This window comes from Pagrus pagrus (assembly GCF_965226575.1).
Source record: "Pagrus pagrus genome assembly, chromosome: 12".
NCBI lineage: Eukaryota > Metazoa > Chordata > Actinopteri > Spariformes > Sparidae > Pagrus > Pagrus pagrus.
Window position 1 is genome coordinate 21941736 of NC_140196.1, and position 14416 is coordinate 21956151.

The following is a 14416-nucleotide window of genomic DNA, read 5'->3' on the forward strand; positions in this document are numbered from 1 at the left end:
TGTTTTCATTTACTTTAGCTAGTAAGACTTGAGCAATGCTAAAGTCACAAAACATGTCTAAAAACAGTAGAGCTAGTGAGCTGTCGACACCCACACAGTAATGAGGACTGATCAGCCAGATTAAATTAAAAACATCTGTGTGATGCAGTGAGCATTTGGCAAACAATTAAGTTTAATACAGCATAAGCCTCCAGTTTGATTTATTTTGGAATATATTTTTCCACCCTTTATTTCTTTTACTATGTGTTGTAATTGTTCACTGAGGTAATTAATGTGGTAATAAATAAGGGAATCATAGTACCTCACAAACAGGATGCAACATGCACCTGACTTGATGCTACTTTAACCACCAAAACCAGAATAAGATGTTAGTAATGACCACAACACCCAACACTGTAAATATGTTCCTTGAGAAGGCTGTGTAGAAGACTTTTATTTTTTATTTTGGTGAAAAACAAGTGTTGGTCACTGTAAAAAAAAAAAAAATTGTAATGGGGAGAGGTGTTTGTGGCCTCTTTCCAATAACATTGTTTGTATGGTCCTTTGTACCTAACAATAGTAAGGAATGAGATGAAAGAACAAACAGACGTTTAGCTCAGTCCGACAATGAAAACAGCATAAATAACCGCCACATAATAACACAATTATATATTCAGGTCATAAGTGCACTATTCACTCTACAGACAACAGAACACACACAGAATGTTAGCTACAAAAACTGTCTCCTAACCACTCCTCCACAGGCACAGCGGCTGACTTAAATATTGTTCAGTGGAAATGTAACCTCTAAATGAAATCTCCTACAGCACGCTGCAGACTCGGGCCTTGGGCTTATTATTGCTTGGAGAAGAAGTCTTTGCTCTTCTGGACGTCTGGCTTGATGGTGTCACTTCCTGGTTTCCAGCCAGCTGGGCACACTGAAAAGATAAGCCTGTAATGAGTTCTGGCCCAGTAGATGAAACAGTTAAGACTTGTGCTATTATGACACACCTTCTGTACAAAACCTCTATTGCCTTGAGTTTTAAGCAGGGAAATGCATGGAAGGTTGAGTTTCATATTGCAAAATGTATTTGAAAGACCAAGGTCTTTTTTTGTCCATCAGTCATTTCTCAACCAGTTGTAAAGTCCATGTGAACCTTAGCACTGATAAGATCACCCTTTGAATTTGAGTAAGCCTTAATGTTCTTTGCCCTGACTTTCAAAACAGCCTGTAGCAACTTTAGATTCAATTAATATAATGTGGTTCAAAGTACACCACATGGGTCATGGAGAGCTATGTGAGAGTAATGATATCACTCATAGTGTTGCTCATTTCAAACAGTCTTGAAATCTTTTAGTAACAGCAGTTTAATAAACTCAAGTTATATACGACAGGACAGCGTAAGATACATTAAGGTGCCAATCATCTGCAGTATGTCACTACAGTAACTGACCTTCTCCGTGCTTGTCAGTGAACTGAAAGGCTTGGACCAGACGCAGGGTCTCCTCAACAGAGCGTCCAACTGGGAGGTCGTTGATGGTGATCTGTCTCAGGATGCCCTTGTCATCGATGATGAACAGACCCCTGAAACGGAGAGAAGCAGCAATTCATGAGTCTCCGAAGACCCAGAAAGAGCATTAAGTGAAGGGACGGATGTCCATGTTCTCAAACATCTTCAAGGTGGCGCATTAAAAGGTGTCATTTGTAAAATATGGCTGGAAGTCAAATGTAGCTCAAAGAATATATATCACCAGAGAAACGAACAGTTGCTGCTCTTTGCTAGATGACCTTGGCTGTAGCTAGCTAGCATTAGCTTATTAGCCCATGGCTCACTTAGCTGTGGAACCAGTGGCCCTAGAGTTTGCCTGGACTGAGACATTGGATCACAGGGGAGTCACCATGAGCAATTGGGCTCAGCTCTTGCTCTCTCCCAGCTGAAATTATGTAGACTATCAGACTATCGACTCTTGCGGTAAAAAGTGGTATTAGGAGACAGGACAGATCAGGGCTAGCTGGTTAGCACGCTTACTTCAGTCGACATCTCTGCAACATGTCACATAATCACTTCGACATAATGTCAACACATTCTGTTGACTATGTTAGTTAATTTTTTTTACTTTTTAAACAAATATTCTTAACATATCTTACAAATTGCCCATTTAATGGCATGCGGCAAATAAAACTGGATTTTTGGTTGGAATCTTAATCGAAGCAAACTGACACAGCCCAACTCAACTTTGATAAACCCACCTGTAAGCGATGCCGTCATCCTCTTTTAGGACACCATAATCTGTGGAGATGGTACGTCTTGTGTCGGACACCAGGGGAATCTTCATGGTACCCAAACCGCCCTGCTTACGTGGTGTGTTGATCCTTTGAGAACGCAAGTCAAAAAGTGAGTTAGCAAGAGTGAATCCACACAATCACTGTAGGTGCTTAAAATACAAAGCCATGTAACTACCATGCGAAATGGGAGAAGTGTGAGTCAACAGAGGCGGCGATGACCTCACAGCCGATCTTCCTGAAATCGTCGGCAGCGTCACTGAAAGCGATGATCTCGGTCGGACACACAAAGGTGAAGTCCAGGGGATAGAAGAAAAAAACGACGTATTTCCCTGCACCACAGGAAAAGAAAACAAATTAGGCTGTTTGTCATGTGATAATACACCTATGGTAATAACAAACTAATTCATTCTAGTCTTCAGTAGTGTAAATGAATGTCTATTCAATATGTTGTGGCAACACAAAGCAGTGAATCACAGTCCAGAAGAGAGCGTCATCAAAGCATCTTGCACTCAACAGAGGATGGGACATGGGTACCTCTGTAGTCTGACATCTTCAGGTCCTTAAACTGTCCATCTGGCATCACTGCTTTGGCTGTGAAGTCTGGAGCCAGCTTTCCAATTTGTGCGTTGCCTGCAGCCATCTTCAGTCTGACCAGATTACAGAAGAAGGAAACTGTTTATGTATTACACAATCAAAATCATATTCATGCATTCTTTCTTTTGTGTGTGAAATCGTGGATACACCTTAACGCTTCCTCATTTACAGAACAAGGAAATTATGTCTTTCATTTAGAATATCACAATTGTTTAGTCTCTCGTGAAAGCGCTGTGCATTTTAGAGCTGCAACTAATGATTATCTCCCTTATCGAATGATCTGCTGATTATCATCCAGATTAATGAAATACTTGTTTTGTCTATAAGACAATTGATAATGGTGAAAAATCTCATTTCCAGAGCATGCTAGCATATTAAAGTTGTTAGTTTTAGCTGAGCAACAGTCCAAAACCCAAACATTTTAATATATAACTGTAAAAAGCATCAACATTTGAGAAACTGGTTCCAGCAAATGTTTGCCATTTTCACAAAAGAAAATCGATTAATCAATTCTATCTATCTATACTTTTAATATCTGTAGTCCTTGGACTTTAGTTTAATTGATCAACTCTGTTTGGTAATTAACTGTTGCAGCCCAAAAGCTGGAATATAAAGTTGTGATATACCTGTCTTCTTCAGAGTAAAGCCATTCTTACAGAATTATACAAATAACAGTGGCACATGGGAGGAGAAAAATGTCTGATACTGTGAAATACACAGTAATATAATAGCTGTTATATAACCAGAACATATATTTTTTGTTAAACTCAAAATTGAATACCACGGATTGATATTTGATGTGTGCTTACACCTCAGCTCAGACTAGTTAAACTGGCACAACCGAAACCTTTAAACCATTTCTACTTCTCTATTTAATTTCAAAGGTGTTTCCGCAATCTAGATATTTCACACGTTTATTTTGTTGCTATAAATTCCTGAGGTCACTGGTCAAGGTACAGTTATTACGCCCCACTGGTATTTTGGTATTTCACTGAGCTAACGTTAACACCAACTGAAGCGCTGAAATGTCGACTTTTTCTCTTGAGACTTGAGCTGAGAGTAAAGTTATAGTCCTGTCTGCGTAAGTGGAAACTTTTCAGTCGACGTAGCAACAAATTAACCACGTCTTTAATTCTCTAATATTAAAAAACCTTGTCGGTTTCATGGCCAACCTCATCATCTGGTCAAAATACACTTGTTGAACATTTGTTGAACAGCGACGCGACAAAAAAAACCCCAACAAACCGAACAATTCAACACTTTAAAAAACGAAGACAAACTTAAACTGCTAAACAAAATGCGAGAAAACACAAGTGAATGTATTTTGTAACACATACCTCAGCTTTGATCACACCACGCCGACAGACAGACAGGGAGAGAGGAGTGCAGAGGCTGTCAGGCTCGATCAGGGGGTTTATACCGCGGCTCACTTCTCGCGATAACACCGTTCAGAACGCGACTACAGCCCACTTCAATCCAGTCCTCCTCCAATCTCAAACACCCGCTATACAGCATGACTTTGCAGTTTTTCTTATCACTTTTCTGTAAATGTTCTGCTCTTGTGAAACATATTAAATGAAAGAGTAAAGTATGAGGAGGCCTCCAGGCTATATTCCTCAGATAAGTTTTCTAATTATCCCCGTGGGACATATTTGACCTATAAATAATCAATTTAAACTAATCTGATGTGTAGGGCAACTTTCACTCTCTAGATTAGGTTTATAAGACAGTTGTGTTGCGCACAAGAGAGAAGGTGTTTTAGCAGTTTGTAGTTCCCAAATCAAGCTGGCAACCAATGCATGCAGGAGTCACACAGAATCATGAGGTTTCATCATATGACTCTTAAAGGATGTGGGGGGAATCCACGTTGTCATCATGAAGAGGCACCTTCACATTGTTAGGGGCACATTTTCTTGGTCCTTCAACAAGTATGCCTGGCGTAATGACCAGCTTTCAAACATGCTGTTTATTAACGTAGGGCACCTCAGACATACCCCTGACCACATGAGCTCATGTTCTACAGTCAAGGGTTTTTTTACATTGCAATAGTAAATAGTCCTGAAGAGGAAACTGAAGAAACTTATGTATTTACTGTCAGAATAGAAACCATTCCCCAGAACACAAAAATAATAGCAACAGCGCACAAATATGTGTTTTTTTTTCTTGTAGGACAAAGTCACCATACTTCATTTTATATATATCAATATGGACCGAGTATCTTATTTCTTAACAGTGAGAAATAAGACTCCAAATTGACTATGGACTCAGACCATTGCATGTTTGAAATATTCTTTGTGCTGTTAAGCTCTGTAAGATTGTTGCAGATGCTTGCCAATTTCCTCCATGTTTCCTGGATTGTCACTTACTTCTTTGAATTTACGGTAGGACCTACTGGATTGGGCGGTGCACTGTTGCAACATCTCGTGCTTGTTCTGTGGGCTGCAGAAGGCATTTTTCACTCTCATTTCCTCCTCACCACTTCTATGTTTACTTAATGACTTGGCTGAGGAACAGCAAGGAACAGCAAGCCTTTGTCTATGCATTGTTATACTGGCAGCAGTAGTCTTAGTGTCTGTCTGTCTTCTGTTAATCTTGTGCTGGTCTGGCAAATATCACGTAACTTGTGCTGATATACAGTAAGTACTGGTTTCCTGACCTTGCGAGGTACTATCCCGTTGACTGGTTATGTCATACAAGCTCTTCCACTGTTATGATTGGCTGTTTGATCCTGATGTCACACTGAGAGATGTTATAATATCTGTTGACTCCACAGTGCAGTTGTTAAGACTCAGGAGAGTGAAACCTTTCTTTAATTTTTCTCTTCTGCACTGATTCCCAATGTGACAAGCAGCCCTGTGTGGGACAATTACTACAGTAGAAGAGACAAAACAGTGAGGGGGAAGTGAAGCTAGTTTCTTTGATCACAGTGTAAACTGTACTGTTTTTCCACTGGTGAGAGTTGTATGTCAAACTAGCTGATGGAGGATGACTCAGCTAAAGGGGATTATCTTTTTTGTAACCTTCAGTGGACCTAATGCCAAATTCCAAACTACAACAGTGCAGTTTTGTAGCCATCCTTATTTGACTTTATAACATAGGTTGTCAAATATTAGAATAAAGATACTGACAGATTTATTCAGTAAATTACACTTTATATACTGTATGTTTTAAAACCATTCTAGATAAGTGAAACCTGTGTTGTTTTTCAGTTTATGAGTTCACTTGAGTCTATCTAACCTGGACCAACCAAGGCTGTCATCTGCTCAAGCAGCCCCTCAGATGTGCCTCTTTTCTCCGCTGTCACTGAGCGACATCTTTGCATGCTGTTGCCATGGGCACCTCATCAAGGGCCAGATAAGAGGGGGGGAACACAATAACCTCCTGTTAGAAGCGCAGCGGTGGGATGCTGATCAAACGTTGCCCTGTGTTCATCCCCTACTCACAATATGCATATAATTAATGCATCTGCTCCACTGCTGATTCCAAAGCTACTAGATGTTTGAAGGGCACTTATTTGTCCACCATCATGGCCACATTCAGCAGTGCAAATTATCAAAAAGATTTGTAAATGGATACAATTGTGGGTTGAAAAAATGACGCAAAGAATTGGTACCCTTAATCTAATATTGGTAAATTAATGCAGTCCTGTGTTCTCTTTGAGTAAGAGCATTCACATGACAATGCACTTAATGGCTGTATAGTGAGTCACCTCTGCTTGGGGTTTTTTATCATGCCTAACACTCCCACCAAATGGAAGCAACAGATCTCAAAAGATGTTGCGAAAGCTTTGGAGGAAACATGAATCGTAACAGGAAATAGAATAAATCATACCAGTTCAGAATGTTGATTCTATTCCTCAGTAGAGCGCATACCTCCGCCAAGGCCCAACAGTTTTCTTTTGTACTCACTCATAAATATCATACCAGCCACTTAGATTCCCTTGGTATTTTTTCATCAAGATTCCCGCAATATTTCCTGAGAAATTAACGAAAACCATGGCAAAGTATGACAGATATTTTATAAAACCCTTAATCTTCAGCAATATTGACTTTCACCTGAAAATAATTTCCGCTGAGAATAAATGCCCACTCAAACCGATTGCCTCTGATTGGAAAAAATGTGAATTAAACAAGCTGTGGTGTGTTCCTTTGGTAGAGGTTACTGGGAAATTATAGCTGTTGTGTTGAAGCGATATCACTAATGATGACAGTGTGATGATTGTTGAGTGTCATTGTCTCAGTGTGAGGCTGATTGGATGCCAGGTCCAGACTTGTCTTGACAAGGCAGCGACACAGTGGAGTCAGCAGGGGGGGCTCAGAGGGGAGCTGGGCAACCCCTGTCCCTCACAGCAGGACATGACAGCAGCACTCTCTGTTGTGTGTAGACCACATACAGAGTAAAACACACACATACATACACAGTACCACTACTCCCGCCTCAGTTTTAGTAGTTATCTTTTACCAGTTTATTAGTATTTATGTAGATAAATATTAATTATCTACATGAATACAAACAAAATATGTAGCAAAACCATAACATTTTGAAAAAATCACATATATATATATATATATATATATATATATATATATTTTACAACTAACCATTAATATTAATATTAGTATGATGTTTAATTCTACTTCTGTTCACAATAACAGAGGTTATTGCAGGTCTGCACATTCAGCCTCTAGAAATAGTCAACTTAATTGCTCTGTTTGTCCTGAGTGATGGACCAACAAAAAAAATGTAAAAAGGCAATCTCCTGTTCTATCTGCATTTCCATTTACCTTCTGCTTTTATTTTTCCTTTTAACTATTTGATTTGCTTGGTCATTTTGCTTCTCCTTTTAGCCTCTCCATTTAGCCTTTGACCTTTGGTCCTTTAGCTGGTGAAATGAGGTAAAACAATGCAAATTAGCCGATGTAACAATCTCTCTGATTAGTTATTGTCATCTGCAGACGTATGACATGCCTGGATGTGCATTTGAAACAAGCGCACTAGAGACTCCCAAAGCCTGAACCGGCTAACTTCCAGTTTAGTGCGTTGCTAACTTGAATGGGGATTAAATAATTTAAACATGCGGCTCTTCTAGACTTTTCAAATGTTATTGGACTGAATGGCTCCAGTTATGACAGCGAAACCAGTCATTTCGCGGGGGTTACATTTTACAGATGCTTCTTTCACAATATAAGCATATGGGAAAAAGTCTTTTTGGGCCACAGTGCATCACGTGATGATGTAATTACACAGTTTGGCGACAAAGGAAAACTGTCTTCAAAGCCCGGCATTTTGGTCAGAATTAACCGTGTAATTTTTAAATACCATTATTTATTTTTAAATGTTGTACTTTTTGACTGTTAAATGTTGTTTTTGTAAATCCCTTTTTAATTTGAACTATCTATTGATGGATTAATATTTCATTTGTAACTTCTATTAATAATTCCTCTTTTTATTGTACGTGAAAATACCAAATAATGAATTACTTTGTAATTGAGTCTATTTATTAATAGATTGATAATTAATTTGTAAACTAATTTATTAATGCCTATTTTCATTGTACAGTTAGTTAAATGCTTTATTACTATTTCCGTGACACTTGTGGTCCTCCATAATTATCTGGCCTACGACATTTGTTCTGGGCCTTTAAGAATTTTCCCGCGCTGGCTTACGAATCCGGAAATCGACCGGAAAGGGCAGGAATATTTCGCGCCAAATTGAAACAACGGATCAGTCAGTCTGAGCGGCGTCAGAGACGATTTGAGACGAAACCTCTGGGCTCAAGTTTTTACGTTTTCAGTCGTTGTTTCTTTGTCAACGTATGTAATTAATCTGTCAATAAGACTCTTTGTTTTGTAACATTCACACAGGAAGTTATCGTTTGAATAGACTCACGGACTGAACCGGTGTTTGAGTTTTTGTTTTCTAAAGTCGAGTTAATAAGTTGCTTTTTCTCCGTTCAGTGTAGCAACATGGAGGAGGCCAACAAGCTAATCGGCACGGGCAAGAAGCACCTGGTGATGGGGAAGGTGGTGGAGGCGGTGAACGTCCTGCAGGAGGCCTGCAGCATGCTGTGAGTTAACTATCACACAAAGAAACCTGACAATGTGATTACATCTGTCTTTAGAGCTGATTATAAAACTGTAATTGATCACCGTGGGGAAATTCTGATATCTAATAAAGATGCAGTTGATGATCAGGAAAAATATAAGTCATATTTTACAACCATTATTAATTTATTTGCTATCAAAAGTACTGTGTGGCACAAAGATGTTTGCACATAGTTGGAGTTTGTTTTTTCCACAGGTGTGCAGGTTAATGTAAAATGTGTATCTTTATACAGGGACAACATTATTAGTATGTAATCAGGTATGTTGTAAGACGTTACAGTAGCAGTGTTGGTGTGAAGAAATTAGTCTCACAAATGAACCACTTTTTATATGAATAAAACCCTTTTAAATTAATTTATTTTACAACGTTTGTACTCACCAACGTCTGTGGTATTTTTGACTGAAAAGCCAGCTTGTTAGTTGGTAACACCACAACTTTTCCGAGCTAAAAAACGGCAAACAAAATGAAATACTGTGTTTTTTCAAAGTTTTTGCAGAAAGTTTGTGGGATATTAAGCAAATGACAGGACCTGCATGCAAGTTGTGTCTCCCATATGAGCAAACCCAGTGAGCACCAGACGGGATTTTAATGTTGCTTTATAGTTGAAAACTGGATGATATTCAGTCTGAACGACTAAGACATGTTATTGCCCTATTTTCAACCAACTACAGTGGGTTTACAACATCGTGTCACAAAACACAACGTTGTCACTTTGATAATTTGTTCATTTGTAGGTTGAAAGCAAAACAATATTGATAAGTGAAGGACGAAATTTTAATGTTTAGTATTAAGTTTCACAAATATGTTACTCTATAGGCTGCGAGCTGCCAACAAGAGGCTTTCAAGACATCGTAATGTAAAATACGACAGCAATTCCTGCTGCAAAGTGTTCCTTTTACAGAAGAAATAACTGTGTGGCAGGATTTGTTGTAAAGATTCATTTTCATCCTCATTGTGGATCCTGACCAAGAAACTGGATCCACATTTCTCAGTTTGAAGCCGGTACTGCAAATCTGGGTCAAATCTGGTCTAAATGTTAATGTTTAATCAATGTTCCCAGAAAGTGGGTGATAAAACTTTTGAACCAGTCTTGGACGTCTTTCACCGTTGACCACAGCCCTTTTTAAACATCTTTTCAACTGAATGATGCTCACTGGGGGGTGGAAAAAGTTACAGATGGTGGTTGCCATGTGAGCTGATGTGATCTGACATATAATCTACTTTCAGAGCTAAGAAGTATGGGGACACGGCAGACGAGTGTGGAGAGGCTTTCTACTGGTGTGGTAAAGCTCTGCTGGATTTGGCACGGTAAGATCAGTCTTGAGTCATTGTTTAATAAATCTAGGAATAAGAGTTCAGCCTGGTCTTGTTATATTTTTGTGTGAGGTGGTGTTGCTCATTTTGTATTGAAGAAACGTGTGACCTAACCAATACAATTGTTGCAGGATGGAGAACTCGGTGCTGGGTAATGCTCTGGAAGGAGTGCCGGAGGAGGATGAAGAAAAACCCAAGGACTCCAACGTTGAGAGCACAGAAAACATTGATGGTGAGGAAATTATGCATTTCCATCCATCTACTGGGGCTTGATTTTCTTTTTTTGTGTTAGGACAACGGTTTCAACGACTTCTAACTGTCCTCTCTACCTTCAACAGAGAAGACCAGAGATGAGCTGAGGGTTCAGGTGTATGACGCCATGGCGGAGAAGAAAAATGAAGACTCAGAGAAGACGAAAAATGAAGAAGGGGAAAAGGGCGAAGATAAAGAGAAGAGTGGCGATGTAGAAAAGGACGAGGCTGGTGATGAGCAACAGAGCACGACAAAGAAAGAGACAGACGAGGAAAAAAAGAGTGAGGTTAATGGAAGCAAGACTGAAAGTAAAGACAAAGAGGCTGACAAAGAATCTGGAGACAAGGAAGAGGAGGCAGAAGGTGACTTTACTTCTGTCCTTTCACCACAGACTTTAACTGTGAATGTCTTTCTGACTAGTGACATGTTGCCTCGTTTATCTAAACACGTTATTGTTACAGACGGTGAGGAGGAGGAAGATGATGATGAAGAAATGGAGGGCGATGCAGAGGAGCAAGGTGAAGGAGAGGACGCTGCTGAGAAGGTACTTGACCAATCAGCTCAAGCACACATCAGAATGACCTGCGAACGTGTTATTTAACATCCGTGTTGGTGTGCTTTTCAGGACAGTGAGGATGAGGAGGTGGGGAACCTGCAGCTGGCCTGGGAGATGTTGGAAGTAGCTAAAGTCATCTACAAAAGGTAATAAACACTGATACGCAATTGTTTGATAGTCACGGCGCTTAACCTTCCATGTTGACTGATTTTTGTATTGTTGTTTTTTTTAAATAAGGAATGAGTCTAAGGAGGAGCAACTCATGGCTGCCCAGACTCACCTGAAACTGGGTGAAGTTTCTGCTGAATCGGGTACGCTCGGCATTTTAATTTGTCCCCGTCCAATTCTTCTTAGGATTACACAGGAACTCATCAATACAGACCGTGCCTCAAAAGCCCAACATGCTTTACACCTGAAATTTTCCTTTGTCGTCACCTTGTTGAGACACAGTCTTTGATTGCTGCCTCTCTCTTTAGGAAATTACACTCAAGCGTTGGAGGATTTCCAGGAGTGTCTGAAGCTGCAGGTGAAGCACCTGGACCCGGACAGCCGCCTGCTGGCTGAGACTCACTACCAGCTGGGTCTGACCTACAGCTTGAATCTCCAGTACAGCCAGGCCATCGAGGAGCTGAAGAGCTCCATCTCTGTGATAAAGAGCAGGCTGGGTAAGCTGCTGCAGTGAACGCTCACTTGGATAGAAAACATGTCTGGAGCTCAGCAGCACATCTGTTTTCCTGAATCGATTAAATTCAGTCTGGGTTTTGGATATTTTCTAACAATACCAATTCTCTAAATAGTACAAGGAAATCATTACCCTGGTGAAAATATTAATGTTTACAGTCACAATTAAATTAAAAAGGTTTTGGAGATTTGTGGTTAAAATCTGCCTATGGAGAACTGGATGAGATATTATGATTTAATTAAGTACCGACAGATGTCGACTTAAATATTCAAGTAAAAGAAAAGCGACAGCTGAAACTTTCCTGTTCAAACAACCTTCATGCCTATTTGAATATAGATTTCTGAGTTTACAAGGTGCACTTGAATGCACCATGAAGTCCCCTATGGCGCCCAAGCACTTTGCCTTACAAAGTGATTTCAGTATCTGAGGTGTACCTGAATGCACCATGAAATCGCTGTGCTGCATGTGTTAAAAACTGTGACAGACGTCAGACGCACATCTGTATCTGTTTGGTTTTTTTTGTGTCAAAACATTCTTTTAAAGATTTACTGACCAAACTGAAAATCTTCCATCTTTTTGTGCTTGGAAAGTGTTTTTAAAGTTATGCTAACATTTCCACTCTGCCGGTCAGACAACCTGCAGAAGCTGCTGGACAAGGCGGAGGGCCCAGAGTCTCTACCTGAGGAGAGAAAGGAGATGGAGGAGCTGAAGGCTCTGCTGCCAGAGATCAATGAGAAGGTGGAGGACGCCACAGAGGGTCTGAAAACGGCAAGCACCGATGCTACGAAGGGTGCACTGGTGAGTCGGGTGTTAATGTGTTCGTCAAGTCCCGTCTACATTTCCTGGGTTTAATTGAATAACCTCAGTCTACTGTATGGAAGCTTGATTTTAACTTGATGTCATGTCTGTCAGGATGGAGGCTCCACGTCCTCTGCATTCCCTGGGTCCACTGAACAGAATGGCGTCTCTTCATCCAGTTCAAAGGTGAGCTGCATACTGTGTGTGTACGTGGTGAAGAAATGATTTAGTAAAAACATACTGATGGGGATATGTGTATGTAATATCTTCTGTTCTCTACCCAGATTAACGGAACATCAACCAACGGAGTCAGTTCTACTAACGGACACGCCTCTACAGCTGCAGTCTCTGACATCTCCCACCTGGTCAGGAAGAAGGTGAGGGAGCCAGATGTTTCAGTTTTTTTCTTAACTGAATGATAGAAATGAATTGCACAGACCTGACAATGTTACACAACACTCATTTGAATGAATCTGTGTATTTCAGAGGAAACCAGAGGAGAGTCCAGTGAAGGACGGCGTGGTCAAGAAGATGAAGCAGGTTGCCGGTCAGACTAATGGAGCGCAGGAGACTCAGACTAATGGAGACACTAACGGACAAGCTTAAATGCAGAAGGTGAGAGATGATGAAAAACCAGACTACTTAAACATCTGAGCCCAACAAATCGCGATTTTAATTACCTTGTACAAGTTTGGTTCATGTCTGACTCAAACTCTTCTTTCAGTCAGCGAGGCTGCCTGTCTCCACCCAAGAAGAGTCGCCAACATGCCAAGCTCTCACTGTTGCCACACTTGTTTGCTATTGTAAATATGTGCATCTTTTTCTTTGTTAGTGTTTGTTCACATGTAACCTATGAAGTTCAATAAAAAATATTATTTGATAAACTGGTCTCACAACCAAGTGAATAGAGAAGTGCACAAATGATTATTCAGAAATTATATATCATAAGCGGAGGAAGTAAGTGCCTTAATACTTACACATACAACATCTGATGTTTCTTTTCCAATCTTGGTTGTGTTCAAAATGTTGCGTCTCATACTGTGGAGTTTTAACATCTCACCCTTAGTAATAATGTGAGTGCTGCTGTTTAACACGGAGCTAAAAATAAAACCCCTTTTTAGTCGTCTGTCACCATTTGACCTGCCTGACATGTCGGCAAACTGAAGCTGTTCAGTTCCATGCTTTGACATACTGTGGGAGATTTATCAAATCATTGTGCTGACTGTCACAGTGGTGTATTCTTTCAAGTTAATAGGCCTCAATTACAACATTTTGGATTAGGGTTGTGGATTTTCACAGGAGGATAAGTATCAGGAAATATCACAGTTTAAGGGTATATGGTTTTACACAATCATCATTAAGTGACACTTGAAGGATTGAAAGTAAGTTTTTTGGGGGGCGTTAAATGATTACAATTTCATAAAATGTGTCCTGACAGACATGAACCTTGATGTAAACTTTAATGGGGGAGGGGGATTAAATGTATCCTTTCAGTAGACCTAAACCCACACAGCAGACATCTTGAAAAACACAGACATCAATATTTATATACATTTTTCCCTTATGCTGATGGAAAGTTGAATAGAGTTTCGTAGTCCACAAAACATTTCTGGAGCTTCACAGCAAAACTGTGTTGCAGCATTCTCCTAAACAACTGAAGTAGATGGGGATTTTAAGAAGTAAATAATCCAACCCCCCCCCCCCCAAAAAAAACAAAACAAAACAAAAATACAACAGCTCGTCCTGTGTAATCCAAGTCTCTTAAAGCCCTGACATCCCAAAGTGATTTGAAAAGATGTTAGTTACACCCTCTCCTGCACCCACTACTGGCAGGTCTGTGCTAATGCCG

The 14416-nt window shown here is 40.0% G+C and overlaps 2 protein-coding genes across 3 annotated transcripts; one reads left to right on the forward strand and one right to left on the reverse strand.

The window, feature by feature from the left end:
• Window positions 1-400: 400 nt before the first annotated feature.
• prdx1 (peroxiredoxin 1) lies at window positions 401-4285 on the reverse strand. Its single transcript, XM_084369459.1, has 6 exons — window positions 4198-4285; window positions 2801-2913; window positions 2442-2595; window positions 2231-2353; window positions 1434-1564; window positions 401-917 (listed from the first exon to the last, which is right to left on the reverse strand). Exons 2-6 carry the CDS (start codon window positions 2904-2906, stop codon window positions 835-837), a joined length of 597 nt encoding a protein of 198 aa, XP_084225585.1. The 5' UTR covers window positions 2907-2913; window positions 4198-4285; the 3' UTR covers window positions 401-834.
• A 4277-nt stretch (window positions 4286-8562) lies between these two features.
• LOC311266251 (nuclear autoantigenic sperm protein-like) lies at window positions 8563-13451 on the forward strand. Of its 2 annotated transcripts, XM_084368536.1 has the most exons (14): window positions 8563-8673; window positions 8818-8927; window positions 10193-10273; window positions 10411-10511; window positions 10618-10893; window positions 10993-11075; window positions 11157-11233; window positions 11325-11398; window positions 11564-11752; window positions 12401-12567; window positions 12682-12753; window positions 12852-12944; window positions 13054-13182; window positions 13292-13451. In XM_084368536.1, exons 2-13 carry the CDS (start codon window positions 8827-8829, stop codon window positions 13171-13173), a joined length of 1434 nt encoding a protein of 477 aa, XP_084224662.1. In that variant the 5' UTR covers window positions 8563-8673; window positions 8818-8826; the 3' UTR covers window positions 13174-13182; window positions 13292-13451. The 2 variants fall into 2 exon arrangements, with proteins under 2 accessions (XP_084224662.1, XP_084224661.1); XM_084368535.1 differs by having other exon boundaries at window positions 10618-11075.
• The last annotated feature ends 965 nt before the right edge of the window (window positions 13452-14416 follow it).

Coding starts and splice junctions, on each gene's coding strand:
- prdx1 (XM_084369459.1), bottom strand. CDS start 2,906: ATGGCTGCAGGCAACGCACAAATTGGAAAGCTGGCTCCAGACTTCACA. Junction 2,596..2,800: donor GAAGATGTCAGACTACAGAG/GTACCCATGTCC, acceptor CCTGTGGTGCAG/GGAAATACGTCGTTTTTTTC. Junction 918..1,433: donor CACTGACAAGCACGGAGAAG/GTCAGTTACTGT, acceptor TTATCTTTTCAG/TGTGCCCAGCTGGCTGGAAA.
- LOC311266251 (XM_084368535.1), top strand. CDS start 8,827: ATGGAGGAGGCCAACAAGCTAATCGGCACGGGCAAGAAGCACCTGGTG. Junction 10,274..10,410: donor GCTCTGCTGGATTTGGCACG/GTAAGATCAGTC, acceptor CAATTGTTGCAG/GATGGAGAACTCGGTGCTGG. Junction 11,076..11,156: donor GAGAGGACGCTGCTGAGAAG/GTACTTGACCAA, acceptor TGTGCTTTTCAG/GACAGTGAGGATGAGGAGGT.